Source organism: Saccostrea echinata, unplaced genomic scaffold, assembly GCF_033153115.1.
Source record: "Saccostrea echinata isolate AGI-Se365-2 ecotype Australia unplaced genomic scaffold, CSIRO_AGI_Sech_v1 ptg000047l, whole genome shotgun sequence".
NCBI classification, from domain to species: domain Eukaryota; kingdom Metazoa; phylum Mollusca; class Bivalvia; order Ostreida; family Ostreidae; genus Saccostrea; species Saccostrea echinata.
Genome location: NW_026889796.1, coordinates 10,932,529 through 10,955,938, shown reverse-complemented (window position 1 = coordinate 10,955,938; position 23,410 = coordinate 10,932,529). Strand labels below are relative to the sequence as shown.

At 31.8% G+C, this 23,410-nt stretch overlaps 1 protein-coding gene and 1 long non-coding RNA gene across 2 annotated transcripts; both read left to right on the top strand.

The window, feature by feature from the left end:
• The first annotated feature begins 4,907 nt into the window (after nucleotides 1–4,907).
• LOC133202366 (uncharacterized) lies at nucleotides 4,908–7,061 on the top strand. Its single transcript, XR_009723245.1, has 3 exons — nucleotides 4,908–5,068; nucleotides 6,276–6,348; nucleotides 6,913–7,061. It is a non-coding gene; the product is annotated as an uncharacterized LOC133202366 (long non-coding RNA).
• A 334-nt stretch (nucleotides 7,062–7,395) lies between these two features.
• On the top strand, nucleotides 7,396–15,411 carry LOC133202970 (uncharacterized; the record flags this gene model as incomplete). Its single annotated transcript, XM_061338822.1, has 15 exons — nucleotides 7,396–7,526; nucleotides 7,824–7,959; nucleotides 8,162–8,230; nucleotides 8,519–8,637; nucleotides 9,356–9,437; nucleotides 9,631–9,798; nucleotides 9,890–9,976; nucleotides 10,083–10,177; nucleotides 10,319–10,426; nucleotides 11,967–12,027; nucleotides 12,123–12,227; nucleotides 13,386–13,450; nucleotides 13,612–13,683; nucleotides 14,552–14,721; nucleotides 15,167–15,411. Coding segments are annotated over 15 exons (1,686 nt in total), but the record flags the coding sequence as incomplete, so codon positions are not given.
• Nucleotides 15,412–23,410: the final 7,999 nt, after the last annotated feature.

Here is a 23,410-nt window from a genome sequence, read left to right as displayed (position 1 = left end):
TTGTGTTGTCTGTAGAATGCTGGGCTACAGGTAACAATTAATTTGCTTATATTCAATAAAGCTTATATTTCATTCAAGTCTCATTATTTTTGGATTAAAGATCATAAAAATCTCAAAATTATCAGCGAAATAAAGAAAATATATTTTTATCTATTTAGCGCATTTCTTTATATTTAAGTATAAAAAGTTATTAAAAGTTATCCTTTAATCACAGACTATTTCAAATTGTTTTGCAAAAGTTCAACTTTTATATTACAAATATTCCCCATCGTCTTAAGGTCAAGATCTAGTATATGACTTTAGACTGTCTTTTTGGTGCTAGTTCCATTATGACGTCATAATCAGTTTAAACTTTCTTTTTCCCGTACTTTACGGCTCTAATAGAACAATGTAGAAAATAAAGTTTTTTCATAGAATTCAATTTGAAATCATGTGAAAATTAATCCGGAAACCTATATTCAATTTGATATTAATTTAAAAAAGAGGATAAGAAGAAACAAATTACCGTTTTCTGAGAGACTGTAGGCAATCTGGATACATTTCCTTTCTCCAATAAAGAAAAAACTCCCATATTCATGACTGATTTTATTAATTTTTCATAAAAAAAGACAGTGTAAAATATGATTTTTCGTCCTGTTTACCTACTAAAATATGCCCCGATACACCTTATTTGACCAAGCTACACTTAAAAAGCATCTTTAAAGGAACTTATCTTTCAAATTTGAGAAATCAGTAGGCTCCTTTCATTTACTAGATCTTGACCTTAATGTGTTGCTATTAACACTTTTGAAACTTTATTATCCAAGGTAATTTGAAAATTTCCAACCTGTACTTTTTGTTTTCAAAACTCCTTTTTAACAACTTACATTTCATAAAATTATTTAATTTTAGACTGGTAAATTTTTTGTTATATGAAATACTAATATGAGATGCCCAAGGGCCACATGCTTTGTTGAGCATTATTGCTCATTTTGATACATGAATATTTATGTGAACTATAGAATAACTATTATAGCTTCTTCACTAGTAACCCAAATACGAAGGAGAGCATATTTGGAAGCGAACATGTACATGTGCGTGCGGGTTTTACTGTCTAATTACAGCTTCTTGTTTTATATGTCCATGTTTTCAACTAATTCTAACGAATCTTGAGGTAATCTTATTTGTTTACATCGTTGCTCCTATATTATGATAGGGGCATTCATTTTTGAAAAGGTCCATACTTAAATTAGTTAAATAAAGACTGGGTAGTCAAGAGCTAACTAAAGCAGATAAAAGATTCGGTAAATATACTCGCATGCCTTAAAGGTGCTTGGACACAGATTTGAAGTTAATATTTTCTCAAATTTTCTGTATAATTTCATGACTTATATATTGCTATAGCATTTCATACTAAAATATAATAAAAATCGTATTTCATCATTCATAGTTATTGAAATTTCTGAACGCGTTTCATTGACACATCCATGCACTTTCACAAATTTTAATTTTATTTTTAATACTTAAGAAAAGTGGCAATTTTGTTGTGTATTAATGAAAAATATTAAAACTATAATCCAGAAAATTCAGAGTAGAAATGTTCGAAAGCAAAACTCACTTACAGTATTGTCAGTCCGTGCTCAGTGGTGTGTGCAGACTTTAACAATTAAACACACGGTGAATCGAAAACATTAACAATAACAGAGCTCGTGCCCTGTTTACAAAAACAGTTTACTTTTAACGGGTGTATTCAATTTGTTAAACTCTGTACACAACACTGAGCACGGGCTGACGATATTAGTGAGGGTGTTTGCTTTCGCACATTTCTACTCTGAATTTTCTGGATTATAGATGTAATGTTTTTCATTAATACACAACAAAATCGCTTCTTTTCTTAAATGTTAAGGATAAAGATAAAATTTGTGCAAGTGGAAGGATGTGTTAATCAAACGCGTCCAGGAATTCGTAGTTCCAATAATTTCCAGATAAAATAAGTTCTTAATTATATTTTCGTGTGAAATACTATTTCAATATATAAGTCGTGATATACAGAAAATTTGAGAAAATATTAACTTCAAATCTGTGTCTAAGTAACTTTAATATCCACGAGTTTCAATTTAGGGACGGATTACCCATAGAAGACAGATATGAAAAAAAGTTCCTGGGCGAATATGGTTTGAAGAGGACAAATGTGAAGGAAAAGAGTCCTCCATAATAAATTGTTCAAAAATACTCAGCGAAAGCCACAGCTGTTTTCAGGTTGCAATTGTACAATGTTTTTAGGCTCTTTCATTTAGCAGTAATGTAAAAATGTAATTATGTATAATCTAGTATTTTAATTTCAGAGAAGCTTTGATAATTTTATTTTTACAAATGTATATAGAGTCTTATCATGTTTATATGACAATTAAATCATAACTCTTTATAAACTGAACATAATTGCATTGTATTTGTTGGAATGAAGCATAAAAATGAATTTAAATTATACATCATCATGTATTTATAAGTTGAACATTATTTCACTGAATAGATAATATAATTAATTTAGTTGTTTATTATACATAAAAGTAATACCAAATATATTATATAAAACATTTTCATTAATCTATATAAATATGTGCCTCTAAAAACAAGCTGTTGTTATATCTTGTTCAAAAAATCCTAATAGAAATATATACTTTAAAAAAGTCTAACATTTCCAATGTTTTACTGAACAGTTTAAAAAAAAAAAAATCGAAAGATGGGTGTTGCAGGGGTTGCTTACTCTTCCTAGGCACCTGATCCTATATCTGGTGTTTCCAGGGGTCCTTGTTTTTGTCCTTTACAGAATTTATATGAGCTCGGTCACGATATTCGTTATTTTCACCAGAGTTTGTCATCAGACCATGATTCCCTGCAGGAAGAGTATGCAGAATGGCGATTACAGAGTTCTCTCGAATACTCTACGAAGATAGGGATATACAAGTACAACGACGGATTAGGAAAAAATGCATACTCGGAATTCGGAGAAATTTTTTTAGGAATCATGCACGATGTTTATATACTTTAATCTAATGTCATCCGAAAAGTTCATTGTCAATAATGTGATCAATAATAAACTCTACATGTATACAATTAAAGCTATAAACAGTAGACAAGAGCTGATTTTTCATGTAAAAAGAATGATTAAATGATCTGAAACATGAATTTAAAACAAGAAAAGAAAACACATTCCACAAAATTGTGGTTAATAAATCGTTGTTTTAACAAAGAAATTAAGTGAGATCTGCAATTAAGGACTTGCTGATTTTTCGTGAATATTGATGGAGGAGGTGCGTAAACAGCCTATATGCGCATGTCCGCTGAAAATCATAGAAAACGAGGCACGTTGTATTAAGTTTACAATTATGAAACAAATTCAAATATCTGTCATTACAGAGTAGAAGCTAATATTGATTGGTTTGAAAGATAATAATCATCAGAGGTAAAGAGCTTGCCGTTCATAACAAAGTCAATTCTATACCAACAGTTATACCAACAGTTATATTTTCTATAGCTAAAAACTTAAATGAAATCAAAATCTGGGCTTTAGATTCAGAGATACAATTTCACAGTAACGCCAATTTTAAGCTCTATTTTAAAATTATGATTTAGAACAACTGTTTAGACAACTTAGAAAGCAGTGACTGCGTGGCATCCTAAAGAAGCAGTTCGCCAGATTTGGAATTCCAACAACTATCTTGTCAGATGGTGGACCACAGTTCATGGTCAATGATTTCTGCATATTCCCTGGAAAATGAGGAATCAATCATGTGAGGTCGTCACCTCTTCATCCCGGCCGAATCGGCAGTGAAAATAATGAAGATCCTTATCATGAAATGTGAGAAGAATGGACAGGTTCACTTTGAGGCACTCATGTAGCAAAGGAATATGCCCCGCCAAGAAACAGGATACAGCCCAAATGCAATGATGTTTGGAAGACCGACTCGCACACTGATACATTTAACCGAAAGGGAATGAAACAAAATTCTCGACGCGAGAGGAAAATGAGAACTATAAAGAAATACCATTATCAATGGGCACGAGATCTACCTTACCTGCGAATTGGACAAATGTATATTTTGAACACAAGACCAGTGAAAGATGGATTTTTGGGAAAGTACTGGAAATACTTGGTGACTACATTTATCTTGTACAGTCCCAAAACAGAGATACATGTATATACCAACGATATCGTGTACATATTCGTCCAACACAAGTGCAAGCAACCATTCGCGACCAATTACCGATTAGATGCCCAGTCGATAAGGAACCTGTCAAAATGCAGATCAACATACCACATCTATAAAGTGGAAACCAGAAAGCATTCACAATCAATCCAGGAAACAAGATGAACCAGGAAACTTAACCAACAAATCAAAACATGATAAACAAAACCGCCAAAACAACAGAAGTGCATCCAACACCTACCGTGCTCAGCCTCCTCGCGTGCGAAATGTAACGAAATACTTAAAAGACTATATGCGCTTTTAGACTGTACATTGTTCATAATCATTACAGTATTAACTTTTAATTTAATTTTAGTGTCCGGTTTAGAATATCCCAGAAGAGATGTCTATTTTATGTTCTAGTCAATCATTTTAATGCCATGTCCATTCATTATTCAAGTCAATTACTACTTAATCTCTAGTCAATAAGCAAAGCATTGCAATTTTCTAATTATTATTGGTAACTACGGTAGGAAGATTTTTTCTTTTAAAAAGGATGTTGGGGATTTCGTTTCTTTATACATGTATTATGAATCTCAAAGATGAAATCCTAAATACTAAATACACTTTCTAAACTAATTCCCATTCTAGATGTAGACAAGTGATAAAGCATGCATTTCCAAGCAAGTTCATCTATATATGGGGCACGCTCATCAACAGTCTTTAGACATGGTTTGTTCACTTTTGATTAGTAAAGCTATTTTGTATAAGAGAAAAACGAATAATGTTAGTACGATGAAGATATTCACTGAAATTTTCGATGGTCTCAGAGGAGCTATTAAAACGTTTGTAGGAAATGTTTTGCTGTGAAAGTAGAAAAAGAGTTCTGTTGGGAACAAACGGTGAGTAGTAATTTGAGTAATATTATGAGACGACATCTTAAATATACGGGGAAAAGATAAAGAAATGTGTGCACTTTTTTGTGCAGTTTGTCGTGTGTTGCAACATTTTGTGATGTAAAGTAATTTGTTTGCAATTCTCAAAAGTTTTATTTACAACGCCATATCATTTTAACAGACAAAAAATAAAAATATGAGAAATAAACGAATTTTGTAAAGGGAGATATTCGAATTTCCAGTAATTAAAACTCAGACTTAACAGAAAAATTATAAATATGGGTCTGAAAACGCTTATAAAAATAAAATAACGACAGCAACCGCTAGGCCAAAATTTTAATTGTTAGATTCTAATTGGTCAATCTCTGCATCTCCTAAGACATGAAACAAAATAACCATTATCATCGATCATCATACAATATTTCAAACTTTAACATTTAACTTTACTCTAGATTTTTTTTTTTTTTTTTTTTTTTTTTTTTTCTTTTTTTTTTTTGCGAATCTCAAAAAATCGATAACAATTACGGAAATTTTAAATTCAATATGGATATACAAGTAATATTTCCATTTAATATCTAAAATATACATGTAAGAATTGGAAAACATAAAATATAACAATCTGAAATCCATAGTCAAATACTTTGAATTACTAGAGTAAAAACTTTTATTTACTATAGTGAAAACTTTGATACTATAGTAAACTATAGTTTACTATAGCAGACTGTAGTTAGCTATATCATTTTTTTTTTTGTTAGGGCTAGTGGTAGGGCTTGATCGTGATCGGGAGGGGCCTAGGTTCGATTTTTGTTCGCTACGCTGCATCAAACCTAAGATGTAAACTTAGGAAGTGACTCTTCATTTGCAAATCACCCGGCACTAAAAGTAAGTCACTGGTCTTTCGGATGAGACCTTAAAAACTGAGGTCCCGTCTAACAATAGGTGTTGGCACTGCTCGTTGCCACGTTTAGGTCTAAATTTGAAGCCCTTCACCGGCACACGGTTAGGTATCTAAATAAATAAAAAAAAAAATCTCAACCGGGATGTTAAACAACATACAATCAATCAATCTTCTGGTCTCTTTAAATGGGACAGGTCATTGTTTATAGGTAAGTTTTCCTTAATTTCAATAGCAAGAAGTGTTCCATTTTGTTTACATATAGAAATATGAGGAATACTCTTGTTATTTTAAAAGTTTACATAGTTTGATTTTCAGATATTGGATGCTGGAAGAATGAATGTATGTTGGAGTCTGATACCAGTTCTTGTGCTATTTTTTATCAAGGAAGGTATGTGTAATGCATATTTATTGACTCAAAATTTTCTTTCCCATAGTATAGAATATCCAGTGATCTTTATAGTTTGGATTGTTTGGTTGTTAGGATTGATTTTTTTCAACCACATTTTGAATTGTAAACACCGTTCCGCGTCATTTAATTTTCGAGCGAGACTGCTTTTTATCTTAATTCAATTTCTCTGTTTATAAAAGAAAAATGTACTATTAAGCTTTTCTCGATATTTTATAACCATTTATTGCAGATCTTTATATGTGCAAACATTATATTTATCTCGTTAATTTATGGTAGCTTTGTAAATGATTGGCAATATCTGCAGATTTTGATAGCATAATGGTCGAAAATCTTTTTTTTTTCTTTTTAAAAAATACTTGTATTTCAATCATTGTTTCGTTTTATTTATTTTTTCATGTTTGTCATCCCTTATAAATCAATGAGTATTAATATTAGTTTGACTTATCTAAACTACTAATGAAATATATTTCAATGAAATCAATGGTATATTTTTAAGATAATGAGTATATCTTACTTGAATTTACTTCTATTTAATTTTTCAAGGCAAAGGTTTGTCAACTGATCTGGATGACCTTAGGAAGGATTTTGGGGCGTGGTTACTGAAGCGTTCCCCCGAGTATTCAACCTTAATAGGCGTATACAAATACAATGACCGGGTGGAAGATTTTTCATACGCCAAGTTCCTGGAAGAATTTCTAGGAAATATTTTAAAGCCTTCGAATTTTAATAGAAATTAGTAACTCTTTATAAAACTTAAATTTTACAATTTTACAAAGGATATAAGTATAAGGTGTGAGTTCATTCATTTTAAATTAAATTATCAAGATATCAAGATATATATATATATATATATATATATATATATATATATATATATATATATATATATATATATATATATATATATTAAAGATATATATATATATATTAAAGATATTCTAATCATTAATCTTATTTTGAAGTGGGCATGTAAATTATCTGGTATCGCCATTTACAGAAATTCGTTAGTAAAATATATCATTTTAGGACGAATGCAAACGCTATCTACAGCATTTGAACAGTATTAATTACGATCAACTTACACCAGAGGAAAAGACAGATTTCGATATCTTCAAAGACTTATTAACGACGGTTGTTAAGGGATATAACTGGCGAGAGTAAGTTATTTTTCCCACATTTTAAAACTGGAATAAAGATAAAATGAATATGCAGACCTTTTGTCAAAGAAATAATACCGGTCTTACGTTTTGTTCTTTGGCAGATCCTTGGCACATAAAAAAAGCGTCGGCCCGAAGTTTTAAATTCAATTCAAAACCAAATGCATAAGTTTATAGATTTTTTAAACGTCTATTTTCAACACAATTTATGTTCAATTAACGTTTGGAGCTTCAGAAAACTTCAAATTTTAAAATTTCATTCATTGCATTTTAATATATTTGTCTTATTTAAATTAGCTACAGTGCGTTGAATCCGGTCAACATTCTCGAAACTCCACACACATTCTTACCCCATTATGTAGAAATAACACCATTTGACACAGTGGGTGACTATGAAAACTACCTAAATCGACTGGAAGCGTATCCAAATGAGGTAAATGTCTAGGACATGATAACATACATAATTTTATGGTAAATTTTAAAAATGAATCCAAAGCCTTATGTTTATCATTATGAATTAATTTTTTTTTTGAAGATAAGTATTAAAATTTACACTGAAAGAAATAACCTTTGGTATAACTTTTTATATCATAATCAACGCATACTCAAATATAAAGATTTGTTTTCCATTTCAGATAGACCAAATGATAATACGATTTAATAAATCAATCGAAAATGGACACACATATCATAAAGTTTCTGTAGTATGTATACACAAATCAGACCATTTAACAATATAGATTAAATAGACAACACCCGAAGGAATATGCATGTCCAGTAATAAATATTGCTTTCCTTTTAAAAAATATTTAATAATGATAGAATTATGCAATCTCAAATATTATGCACTTATAATATTTCTATTTACATTTTATTTAAATCTTAAATAAAGAAAGAACATCAAAATAAAATTTTCATCCAATCAATAAATGAAGTTGAAAAACGTTAAGATGTGTTTGATTTATACTATAATGTGCCTTTTTTTATTTCAGGGCCGTATTCCGGGATCTATTGATAGCATTCTTGAAGGTGCAAACAATACCAACTTCTTTCCCTACAAACCATTTCTAGACAAATTGACGAATCTTAATACCATTAATGATTCAAGAAAGTAAGAATTCTTTTCTTTTCTGTGTATTAAGTATCCTATTTCTTTTATCACAGTTCTTAATTTTTTTTTTAAATGCACAGACAGTACTAAGCGTAATAGAGTTTGAGTTCGAAGGTAAACACATTGAAAAGTGGTCTGTAAACTTGGTTCGATATAAGATGTTAAAAAGATTTCTAAAAAAAGAATTTCTTAGATGATTACTTGTGAAGTCTTGTCTGGGATTTCATATTCATGTATGTGATTGCCTGTTTTTAAAATAAGTATGATTAGTTATAGAAGGGACAACCGAGAGTGGTATTATGTCCTGAGCACATTCAAAGAGAAAGAGGCGTTACAAGAATTTACAGCTAGTCTCCTGGTTTACAAACTTATTTATAAGAAGGCATTCTGGGATATTCCTGTAAAAAAAAAACATTTAAAGTTTTCGATATTGATCATACAAAATCGTTGAAACAATCGCAATCAATAACATGCTTGTCAAATGTAGCCGATTCAGACATTGAAAAGAGTATCATAAGTCAATCTTAAAGAAAAGAGAAAGGCACATTGAACAATTAAAAAGAGAAACAGTCTTCTTGACCCAAAGTATTGTTTCTTTCTAATATCGACAGACATTTCGACAAGATGGAGAAGGGTTCTTGGTCTGTCTCAAAGCCCTGAGTCACCCATACCCATTAAATCTTTAAACAGCAAATAAAAATATATTCTTCTATTACAGGACAATACTAAGAAAGAGAGCTGAGACGGCTGTTCAGACTATCATCCAGAAATTTAGAGACTTAAAAAGTTATCTTGAAAATGTATGTTACTTTACAAAAGAAGGTTGACAATTCATAAATATATCCTTCTGTACGCCTATATATTATCATTTATATTTGATAATAATATTACCTGTAAATTTAATTCTCCGTTTCATTCATTGAAATTCTTCTCTGAATACTGTCCTGTAATGTTAGTAATAAATTGATCTTACATATAGTTTTATTTGAAAAGGTCTATTTTCAACATACAAGAAGTGGTTACGGGGTGCGTAGCTGGGATAATGGAGGTGAATTCTATAAGGAATGTCTACGTTGGCACCTTTCTCTGGATTTGTCACCAGAAGAAGTCCATAACATGGGTTTACAGGAAGTGGAGAGAATTTCTTCGGAAATGAAAAAGGTGAGTCATAATTAGTACATCAAGAAATCTGGTAGAATTTTTTTTTGTACAGAGATATAAAAAAGCATATGTTTTTTTTTTCTTTTGCCAGGTCTTGTTGAAACTTAATTACCAGGGTTCTGTAAAAGAGTTTTTTGATGAGCTTAAGAATAATTCTGCGTATTATTTCCAAACTGCGGTAAGAATGCTCCAAAATATGTAATTCGTATTGATCTGGAAAAGCAGAATTACTTTATGACATGTCGTGTAGTTTTCAGATATCATGCATAATATTTCAATTTTAGGATGAAATAATAAAGTGGTACAAGAATGCACTTAAAAAAGAAATAAATCCCAAGTTGTCAACTTTATTCAAGGACATTCCTGATTTATCAGTAGAGCAAGACATTTTTTTTATGTATAATGTGTGATGTGCGTCTGTGTACTTGTGATCAACAAATATGCTAAATTTTAAAGCTGTATTATTTCCACTGAATACTGACAGTTACAATATGCTTATGTATTTAACAATTTCTAAAAGTGTGGAGGCAGATCCAGCAGGTGGGATAAGTGGTCAATACATACCGGCACCTGAAGACGGATCACGTCCCGGAAAGTTTCTTGTCAACGTGAAACACCCAAATAAATCGTTAGTTTCTCTGCTATTATCATTAATAAAACCAAAATCATACAGATCTTATTATGTTATGTATTTCCCCTCACTTACAAAATTGAAGTTATTTTCTCAACTGTGTTTTTCTCTCTGTCCTAAATTGTAAAATTATGATTTTTTAGATGGACTATAAAAATAATAAATTTTGTTTTAATATAAAATTATAATCCTAAGTATTTAGTGTCGTAAATTATTTCAACTATAAACTTGCATATTTTATTATTGTGTCCCCGTAATCGAAAATTCGGGGACATATAGTTTTTGGTATTTCCGTCCGTCTATCTATCTGTCTGTCTATTTGTCTGTTTGTCTGCAAATACTTTAACCTTGGCAATAACTTTTGATTGGCTGGTGTTATGACTTTCATGTTTCAAATGTGTATTTCTTGTGACAAGACCTTTCTTTTGATACCAACATATTTGACCTCTTAATCCTGACCTTGGAGTTTGACCCACTTTTGCAAAATTTTACCAAACTTTCTCCTTGAAAAAATATAACTTTTGAATGGTTGGTGTTAGGGCTTTCAAACTTTACAAATGTATTCTTTCTGACAAGACCTTTCTTTGGGAACCAACAATTTTTATCTTTTGACCTTGACCTTGGAGTTTTACCCACTTTTTAAAACTTTAACTTTGGTTATAACTTTTGAATGGTTGGAGCTATATCATATTTTATATAAAATATCACTTATAATTCATAATTTCATATAATTCATATTACACGTGTGTAAAAAAAAAAATTTAAAAAAAATTAAAAAAAAAAAAAAAAGCTTCCTTTTGGCATCAACATCTTTGACCCTTTGAAGATGATCTTGGAGTTTGACTCACTTTTGAAAAACTTTAACCTTGGTCATAACTTTTGAACGGTCAGTGCTAGGGAAAATTATATATCACCTGTGTATTCCTTGTGACAAGACACCAACAATATTGACCTGCCATACGATATGTATCAATGTTTCATAAACACATCTTGCTTTATAAAAATAGTAGTAATCAGCTATGCACAGACAGTACTTAGCATAATAGCGAGCGCCGCTCGTCACTGCGAGCTCTAACGACAACGCCTGGGCGAAGAGAAAATTCGGACTACTGCACATTCATTCAATAGAATTTTTTCCGCATTAATTCTGGACCCACAATTCATCGCTTGTTGTTCTCGCTGCTAACTTCGTTCGCGCGGTAACAACAACTAAAAATTCATACAAAATAAACTCACCTTGATTTAATGGATATTGCATACAGATAGTAGATTAAACATTCTTTGTTAAAATCTTCGGACTTTTTAAACTTTGTTTATGGAAATGCAACTAACATACGACGTCATGTGACGTCACAGTCTAGACGTTCCAAATGTCTCGTGCGGTTTGAAGAGGCGGGTCTTAAATGAAGTGAACAATGCGCTAGCCCTAACGGTCGCACCGTCAACATATTAGAGTTTGATGAGTTACGAAGGTAAACACATTGAAGAGTGGTCTTTAAACTTGCTTTGAATTCTAATTTTGTCGTCCTCTTTACAGACTCACGATCAACTATATGGCTTTACTTATTCATGAAACAAATCCAGGTCATCATATGCAGGTGAAACATATTTTTAAAAAATACTTTTTTCTGTACTGATACCTTAACTGTTTAAAAGAAAGTGGAGGTAAATTACAATTGTTTTATTTTTTAAGATAAGTATTGCATCGACTGCCAGAATCCCTAGTTATAGGAAATACATGGGTGGACGTTTTTACAACGTTCCTTTTGAGGTCCCTTTTTATACAGCATATATTGAGGTACCATGGCAATTAATCCTATATTATTTATCTAAAATTAAAAAATAAAACTTTTAATTTTTACTTTATGATTGAATGAGTGATGTGATCTAGATGACATATATTTATTAAAATGAGAGAGATGCACACTGTACACATTTTAAACGGAGTGAAAATGAAGTGAAATAGAATGTATTGTGTTTGAAAATGTGTTTGTAAATGCTACATTTGGACATTGCATCTGGGATTTCACATCCCAAAAACCAATTGTTTAAACAAAATCGTCATACAGTGTTGTCACATGAAATCCCTGCAAAAATATAAAATTAGTGATGCGTGCACCGGGCGAATGATGCATTGATTAATTAAGAATTTTCAGATAAAATATGCTATATAACCCTACTATTAAGGTTTTTTATGTAGTATTATTCTAAATGTGAGCGACGATGTTCTGAAGCTGTACTTGTGACGGTATATTTTGTCTTTCTGTACATACTGTAGTCGGCGAAAATATGCATCTAACCTCGCTGCACATATTGTCGTTTATTGGCAGATAATGTCGTGAGCTGCAAAATTATTCAAGTACATATTGTCGCAGGTGACAATACATGTATGTGCCTACGCTCATTTTACATTTTGCCGACACACTGCTATGGCTTCAGATAATATGGATAATGATGAAGGTGATATCAAATATCATACCTTCAGTTTTCATGAGATTGCATGTTCACTTAATGACAAACTGATGCTTCTCTGTATACAGAAATGTTATTTTCAACTCAAATGAAACAACTGCAATAAAATTATATATTTCATGTACAATTTACACTGTGAAGAGGGTGATGGACGATAATATGTGCAGTGAGGGTGGGTACATATCGTCGTCGGTGACAATATGTACAGAAAAACAATATGTACCGTCTCCCTTGCCTCGGCACATATTGTCGCCGCTGTGAATATGTCCCAGGGATTTTGATTTCTGTATTGAATGTTTCTCATTTTCAATGTTTGAAATTGCAATAATTGTGTGCTTGTTTATGAATTGTCTATCAAAACTATATTCAAAGTATAGTATTTCACTTCTTCTTTCATCTTAGTTAGCTTTGTAACTATACAATGAAATTAATTTATATTTAATTCATTATCAATTATTTAAGATATTTATACCTATTTTCTCAGGGTTGGGCACTGTATGCAGAATTCCTTGGTGAAGAAATGAACTTATACAAAACTGACTATGACCTGTGAGTACGCATTATGTTAAAGATGGTCATCAAACAAAATGTACATAACTGATTTTTTTTTTTAAAGTTTTTGAGAACTTAGATGTAGCAGCAAAAAAATGGAGCCGTTCATGTAATACTTTCATTGAAAATTATCTGACATAAACGTTCTTTATTTCCAGCATGGGAAGATACAGATCTGAATTATTTAGTGCAGCTCGTCTCGTTGTCGATACGGGATTACATTATTTCAAGTAAGTTAATAAGAAATAATCTAACAATAATCTTGTAAACTAATATGGTTTGACCTATAAAAAAAGTAAAAGAACTATGGAAAGTTTGAAAAAATATATATCCTAGGCTTCTCTTTTAATCTTGCCCTCAAGCGTGTACACTAGTAAACCCAAACATCCAGACACCACATGCAGACGCATATAAAGTAAATCATATACGGTACCAATTTTGGTGCACCAGATGTGCATTTTGACAAATTATGTCTCTTCAGTGTCTCTTCATCCGAAACATAGGAAATCCAAATATTTAATTTAGAAAACTTTGAAGACCTGAAGAAAGTGGTGGTGCCAATTGCAAAGACTGGAGCCAAATACGTCGAAGGATCAAAGCTATGCATGAGGCAAATAATCCTTAATTTTGATAAAAATTTCTAAATTTTAACACAACAATTAAATATTTATCCGTATTTTCAAGTATAAGTGATACAATATTCCCTCCATTTGTTGCATGAGGGCATAATACTTTGCACTTTGGCGACCTCGTCAGTACTTTAAGTATATATGAGCAAAAAATTGTCTGAGGTTGTGCAGAAATAAATACGGAAATGAATAGAATTTTACACAGGTTTTTTACGACGCAAAAGCGTTCAGAACGAAAATTAAAGAATTATTATTTCTCAGGATAGCCCATTATTTTTTCTATCAAATACACGGTAGATAAAGATCATATTAGTTAATGACTTTAATTTTCATTTGCGTACTGTTAAGCTATAGCTTCCATGGCACTTTAATTACTCATACAGTGATATAATATATCTTAGATAACATGCTAAAGCATGTTTCACAATACACAGATGTTGAAATTCAAATAATGTCTCTTTCTTTGTAGCTGGACAAGAAATCAGGCACTGCAATTTATGCTAAACCACACTTCGGCTGACGAGAACATGCTTGCAACCGAAATCGACCGATATATAACATGGCCAGGCCAAGCATGCGCATACAAAATTGGGGAGCTCAAAATAAAAGAATTACGAACAAAGGCCCAAGTTGAACTAGGTAGTACAGTTTTAACAACGGTTTTGTATACACTAAGTTTTAAGGAAGAACTCTTTTCTTGAATTTCTAAATGCTATGAATATTATGAAGACGTCATTGGTATGAAATGGTTGACCCCACTCTTAAACATTTATTTATCTATTCAATGAACTTGTCTATAGTAAAATAGATTTATAGTAGTTCTCACAAGAGCTAATTCTAAAGACTTTTTAAGATTAAACCATTTTGATGAAATCTATATTTTGGATATATTAGTAAACTGTATAGAACCAGATATAACAACTATACATATGGACGCATGTATTAAAAAATATTTGCAACCGTGCGTTATTCATTTTTTATTTGATACTTATTTATTTTAGATAGCTTATGCATTATAGTAGTTTGGGATAGCACTAGCTATCCTCAATGTGATGGTTCGATATTAATATATTTTTCATTCAAGGAACCAAGTTTGATATCAAAGATTTCCATTCGACAATTTTGAAATATGGCCCCCTTCCTCTGCGTATCCTAGAAAATAATGTCAATCTGTGGATCGCCAAAACAAAGACTAAACCTACAGAAATGAGGGAGCAGTGCACTTCCGGTTCCTCTTTTGATACCAACTGGAAATTGTTTCTGATTTTTTACCTTACTTTAACATTAAAATCATGGATTTAACCCCCAACCCCCTTTATCACCATTTAAATGCACATACTGTCATATTTTCAAAATACGATTTTATCATTTAAATTCATTTCCTTATTCATATTTGTATATTTTTGCTGCCCTAGAATCACACAAAATCCACTACAGTAATTGACGGTGCACAAATATCTTATTATATAACAAGTATTTATGAAAGGTTAGATGTTGCTCAATTTTGCTTTGTTCTGTAATACAGTTCTTTTATTCAAGCATTTAAGATTATTTTGGCTCTTATGCATGCAGGTACTATACATTTTTTGTTAAATTAGTTTTAGAATGTAAATTATAATTCATATCAGCTGAACCGTGGCATCTAAAAATTGATGTGATGAATAAGAAGTTATGTCGAAGTGAGCGTTGATTTTATTGCCAATTTTTCTGATATCTGGAACACATGAACCCTACTATTTTTCGGCACCCCCACAATGTTGAAGATTTCAAAGTTTGACTGATAACAGTAATACTTGTTAAAGGAAATTAAGTAAAAAAAAAACGGAATAAATATTAAAAAAATATTTAAACACGGAATAAATATTAAAAAGTTGTACTGTTTTAATGTTTACTATGCAAGTGCTAAACATTGTGGTTATTTTCTCTTGTTTATTTTGTTTGTTTATTGTTTAACGTCCCTCTCGAGAATTTTTGACTCATATGGAGACGCAGACACTTGCTGGTGGAGAGCTGCAAATTTTGACCTATACTCGGCACTCAGGGTCATTGAGCAGTGAGGGATCTTTTTCGTGCCAGCACCTACTGCGACGCGGGACCTCAGTTTATACGGTCTCATCCGAAAGACCAGTCCCCACGGCCCACAGTGGGATTCGAACCCGCTACGTAAGGATCAACTCCTTACTCCGCGACTCTAGAGCGAACGCTCTAACCACTGCGCCACGCGGGCGACTTTTTTCTTATATATTTTTTTTTCTTTATAATCAACTTCCAATTATCAGCTCTTATTGTAATTTCCTTTACCTTTGTAATACTATCATTTGTGCAACTGTAATTATAGAATTTCTTTATCGAGTCCATAGAATTTACAATAGAGAGAGAGATTTTTCTTTCAATCACTAGGCTCTGTTTCATAGACACACTACCGTCACAATGTTTTCCTACACCTATAGCTTGCATCTCCTGATACCCTGATATTTACTGAAAATAAACCACTGTGTATTTTTCTTTTAAAATTTCTTACATTGGAGCCGTCACGGTAGCTCAGTCGGTAGAGCGATCGCTCCGTGATCGGAAGGCCGTGAGTTCGATTCTCGGCCGCGACTGACCTAAGTCGATAAAAATAGGTAGCAACTATTCCTTCGCCAGGCGCTCATCACTAATTGAAAGTTGTGGGACCTTAAAAACCGACGCCCCGTCACGGAAGGTGTTGGCACGATAAAGATCCCTCACTGCTCAATGGCCCTGAGTGCCGAGTAAAGGTCCAGTTTTGAAGCCCTTCATCGGTATATGGTGACGTCTCTATATGAGTGAAAAATTCTCGAATGGGACGTAAAACAACATACAATCAATCAATCAATCTTTCATTGGATATGAAGATGTCAGCATGGAAACATTTTAACAAGTTCATTTTGCATAATTACAAATGTATCAATATGAAGGTTATCGCTCTGTATCATAGATAGCACCGGGGATTGAACCCGGTACCTTCCGATTACGAAGCGACTGCCCTACTACTGGGCCTACCGCGTCCGGTAATATTACTTTAAAGACGAATATTATACATTTATTGACTGGGTTCGAGATCAACATGCGTTTTGTAGGACCAAAGAACCAAACTGAGAATACAGTCAATTTATGTTTTGTTATACGTTTTATTTATTTATTTTTTTTATTTTTTTTATTTTTTTTTTTTTTTATTTTTTTTTTTGACATACATGTATCTTGTGCTGGCTTCTATGTAGTAAATTTCCTTTACCTGCACTAAAACTCGGTCAATTCTGTCACTGTCGAACACCAACGAATACAAATAAGATTTAGCAGATCCCGCCCACAGTGTGACGTAAGCGGTCTAATATCTCATTGACATGCCCAATATCTCACTCTGCGGTCAAACGTGGATTTTTTTATGACCACTCAGTAAAACATTGAAAATATGAGACTTTTTTGGTATATATTTATATAGAAATTTTTTAAAGACGTATCAGTCTATATTGCAGTAGAGTAACTTCTGCAAGCGAAAACAGCATTAGCTTTAGTGTCAACTGTTAAAAATGTCGGACTTTGTTCCTACTCTGTTGTTCTTATATAAGCTATGTATGTTTTGCATGGCAAGAATTTCCTCCTCACAGTGTCCTAGCAATATTGGAAAGGTTGAAATTAAGGACGTTTTTCCTGTACTCAATTACTGAGCAATTTGTTAAAACGTATTTGTTTTATATTGTAAAATATTCATTGCCTTATGTTGCTATTTGAATGTTTCTCGATTTTCCCTGTAAATAAAAGTTTTTATCCAATTGAATTTGTTTGTGATTAATAGCTGTATTTCAAGACTGAAAATTTCGGCATAAAGCCGTTTATATTACACAGGTACACTACTGAGAAATGTCCTTATTTATCAAAATTTTATTTCATCTCAAAGAAGTGTTTTTTAACTGTTAAACAATTATCATTGCAATATGAGGAAGGATATTCGGTACTGAACATAAAAAGTTTTTTATTGTAAATAAAAACATTTTTGGCAGCAAATCTTGTAATGAGATATTATTGTTGTAATTATATACTCATTGTGGATAACAATAATGGTGAAAGTCTGAAATTAGCCACCAGACATGTAGATGGGGGGCATCATTATCTTTTGCATCTGGTATATTATTACACAAGTCATCAGATGGAATTTGCAATCTTGCATGGCAGGGACAGTGTGTCGCTATGTTGTCGGGTAAAATGCGTTTTGTCGACCCGATCGAACCAAACTGTTTTCCTTCGGCATAACGGCCTCAAGCAAACAATTTGGTTCTTGGGTACGACAAAACGCATGGTGCCCTCGAACCTAGTCATGTAATATAAACTATTAAAAAATATACCAAGCCAGGTGAATTTTAATGAAGAAAAGCTAAATGGTAAAAATCAGCCTATGTGATTTTTCTGATTTATTACCATTTAGCTTTTCTTTATAAAATTCACCTGGTTTTGTATATTTTTTTTAAATTTATATTAGACTTTTAGCACCAAGCTAACATATTCTGAAATTTATTTTCATCTGTAAACCTTTACTGAGTGTGATTTGTTCATATTTTTAATTTTATTGAAGTATCAACTTATATTTTCCGAGTGTCATTTCTTTTATGTAAGAAAATACAACAGGTTATTGAGTAAATGTAATATCAGTTCACTTTGTGATCCTTTAGAAAAATTTTTGAAGAAAAAAGAAGGTAAATGAATGAAGATTAAACCATTTTACCATGATTACTCTAGTTATGTACTTTTTGGAGGAAATATGGAAGGTATTTCATTCTCCAAGTCTAAGGAGAAAAAAATCAAAGAATTATCCACTTTTCTAAAACTGTGACATATTAAGTCTCCTCCAACGAAAAAAAATTGTATCATCTGTCCTTAAGAGATAACGACTATTAAGGGAAAAAATCGGAGTAGTTGCCATTTAAGTCAGCATGAATGACATCTACGAGCTTATATTAAATGAGTTGATAAAAAAATGTGATAGACATCTTTGATGGTTAGTCATTGCCAGTTTTCAGTTTCGCACAAATCAAGCTTTTAAATTGTGAAACTAATATTTTAATTTAACTACCAGTCATTAATTTACTCTATGCTTACTATTCTAACAGCCAATTTTAAAAAGGCAAAATGCTGTATACAACATGGAGTTAAAGAGATTTTTTTTTTTTTTTCTTTTTTTTGGTATCGAAAGGTTTACTTCAGCTAAATGTTTGAAATAAACAGAATATACAATTTCTAACATTTCAGATGGTTGATATCAATGTTTAACACATATCAAGAGAAAAAAAACTTATGAAATACATGGAATATTTTTTTAGTTAAGAAAGAGAAACTAAGAAATGCATCTTTGAATTGTGTATTTCATTAAGCAACATGGAAACACTATTGCAAATTCTATTTAGAATTTATGTTACAATTTGGTTAATTTCCCTGTCACAGAAGTTTTATCACTGACCCCCACAAAGCATAGCATTTCATGTTGATTCTCAGAAAAAAAAATTCAAGTCTAAATTGCTGCGTATGATTTTTTTTAGTATAAATGTCACCTTTTTTTCATTCAGGGATAATATTCGTTTTAATTCTGTTATAATCATATCTTCTGTCATGTGTGGCTATCGTCTGGTCGTAGTCCATTTGATGATATGACAGCTTTAGTTGAATTAAGTTCCTCCAGGATGATAGAAGTACTCCTTACATAAATAATTATTTTGGTAATAAAACTATCAAGTATATGAAACTTTATTTCTGTACCTGCATAGGTTTTTTTTTTTCAAATCTTTTTTCTAAGGACAGTCCTTGGTTTTCACAAAATATTATTAAAATGACTTTTCAAGATTATATACCCTCCCAAAAATATGAGTATGCATGATGCAACAAATTGCACTGCATAATCAACATTTTTCTGACAATGGTAGCTTATTTTACAGAACAATCTGTGAATGCAGCATACTATGTTCTGTTTGTGTGTTGCATAATTTGTGGCAAAATAGAGATGTATTGGAAATCTATGCAAGTATTACATGTAACAGTTTTAATGTTGACAGAAGGTACGTTGTTTGCAAATTAAAATGAAGTCATATTTACGGTAAATGCTGAAAAATGAACAAATTAAATCAATTGATGCATTTTATTTGAATATCGGCTACCTCTTGTGAATTGAAAAAAAAAAAAAAAACGTTCGGTTATATTCCTCTACATTATATTCCCATAAATACAAGCCAAGCATAGCATAGCATGAATTCAATAGGAAGTGATTATTTACATATATATTACTTAATGAAATAAAATTTATCATCCTTAAGCTATTTTGCATTTGTGTTATTTTCCAAGGCATGGAAATATTTTATCAAGTAGTTACACTTTATCAGGTCTATAATTCTGACCAACGTTTAGGATCAACTATCAATATTCAACTGCTGATAATGATTTAAGTCTATTGCTCATAAATATTCAGTCATTGATTTTTAATTCCTTTTTTATTGTATAAAAGTCAATCTTTCATTTTCAGTAATACATTATCTACATACAGGAAAAATTGAGAAACTTTACATGGATAAATATAATTTGGACTCCTATTATGAAATATATTAAAGACTTTTTTCTTTAAATTTGATATCATTCAGCATTTTATCAAGAGTTACCTCTCCTGCTACCACTTGATCTTGCAGATTTTGGATCTTCTGAAGTTTTCTCTTCACCTCCTGATCCAGCTTCACTTTATCCTACAATTAAAATCAAAACTATTTACAAATCAATGTGACCCACCTACATAAAGTTTTCTTCCTACCTGACTTAATTGTCCAAGACCTACATGAACTCTGTGAATAATGATGAATCAATTTTATTGGTTATTTTTAGTAAAAATATGGGGAGTTATAGTATCCAGAAGAAAATGCAAGATTTCTAACAATCAATTCTACTCCAATGACAGCTTGTTGGAAATGAATATCCTAGTTTCATGCTTTTGATTGTTTGTTTGTTTGTTTTGGAGGGTGGAGATGGGAGGAGAGGGAGGGAAGCAATGTACACCTTTTCTTTTTTAGCACTTGTCAATGAGATGTCATTCAAGCCAATGCCAGAAGTATCTTATACATACATGTTAACCCTTCTTGCATCTCTCTTGGAAATGGTTATGCATATACATATTATGTACAATACAAGGTATTGTGAGTGTGCGAAACTCTTTAAATATAAATACTACATTTTACAGTATGTTAAACTGTATCTTGTTCTATAGTGATCATGGAGACCCTCGACTTTGGTTCAGAATCTATTCTTACTTCCTTAGCACCTTCGAGTTAAAAAGAGTAAAAGTGCATGAACTCGTAAAGCTTCTAAAGTTGTAAACTAGTTTGGCCTTGGTACTTATAATAGTAATTTTTTATTCCAATTTGCTATAATATTAACCTGGTCAGGGTCATGAGATATCCATGTTTTCCCTTTTTGCAGTGTTTTCTGTTGGGTGACCAGGTAATAGTTCCATGTAGAACAAAATATTTAGGTTTGACTGTGTAAAAAAAATGTATGAAGTGCATATTTAATAATGATTTTTTGGTCATAATTGAAAACCTTTAAATGTTATTTGCATACATAAACAACTAATGTATATTGTCTCTCTTTCAACAAAACACTTTTATGTCATTTGTAGAATGTGCCTCGATCCTCCCCTCCCCACTTCAACTCAACACCCCACCCCATCCCACCACTCCCCTCCACCTCCCAAATTTTCTAAGCATTCAAAGTACATGATTGCGCCCATGGGAAAAGGGCCTTTATGGCAATTTTTACACATTTTAAGTTTTTCATGGATATTAATAGAGCAAGGTTAGAAGTTGCCAAATCTGAATTTTTATGGCCCTACGTCAACTCTATGTAGGTTTTTTCTTCATTTATATCAATGATACTTTAACAGGTAAACAATGACGTCATGTTACTTTCGCATCAACGTCAAAAGTTTTCAGAGTGAACATGACTTTCACTTTGCATTGTAATGTTACTACGGTAATAAATGTGTGTTATTGAGCATTTCCAGAAACATTTTTGAGTCATTGTCTCTTTTAATAATTGTATAATATAATAATAAATAGTTGTATTAACTATTATCCATCATGCAGCGGTGTATAGAATTATGAGTGTTTGTTCGTTTGTTTGTTAACAACATTTTACTATGCTGGAATGTCAGGAAAACCCGAGAAGCAAGCGGCTTCTGTTCAGTATCAATTTATTCTCTCAAAACCAAAGTATTTATCTCGTGTAATAATCGTTTGAGAAACCTGTAGAATTCATTCGAAAATCATCTCATTTTAAGTATGGCTCTCGATAGGACAAGATGTCATTTTTTTTGGGGGGGGGGGGGGGGGGTGAATCCAGTATAAACGATATCTCTTTCAAAATGTGAAGTTAAAAAATATTTCAAAAAAATTTTCGGGAACAACAATAAAATAGATGCTGCTGGGTAGTGAAAATTTGTGTGTGTGTGTTTTTTTTTTTGTTTTTTTTTTGTTTTGTTTTGTTTTCTAAATATAATTAGACAGAAAATTTGTGAAATGTAGTGAGTTACTGTATACGCTGTACAACAATTTAAGGACATTAAGTTGATACACTGCATGTTAAGCAATATTCGATCAAAAAAATTTCAAACAAAAAATCAGAAGGACTTCTGCCCGCATGTGGTAACAAAACTTCTTTTTTTTTAAATTGAAATGATACACATTTTTTCAGTCACAGCAAGGAAAATTTTTGAATAATTAATTTTAAGTAAGCAGGTTGATAAATTATAAACAAATGGATGAATTATAATTCACATGCATTTAAAATGAAAGGAACAGATCCAGGATGACCAGTGGTTGGATTGTGTGTATGGGGGGGGGGGGGGGGGTTAAACGTTAAATGATAGAAACATGCAATACTTGTAGTTAACATGAGTTTAATAGCATACAAAGGTTGTCTATTTTTAAAATCTTCCTACATTTTAGGTGTGCAGGGGGGATGCCTTCCCACCACCAACCCCATAACCTCCAAATACGTCATTTGGTTAGGTTTGAAATAATATTGAAATAATTCCTCAATTTATTTTTGCACGATGAACTCTCTCCTTACGTACATGTATATGAGCAGGGTCATTTTCAAAACAAACAGCGATCATGAGCTCCACATGCCTGGAACTGGAAACTTAACTGCTATCAAATCTAGTTAATCCTGAGAAAAATTGCGTCCTAGAATAACGATTTTGTTTGATTTTGTAAAATTAAATGGTTTTAGAAGAACATGTATACACTGGGTATTAATAGATATCGGGTATTTTCTTGTC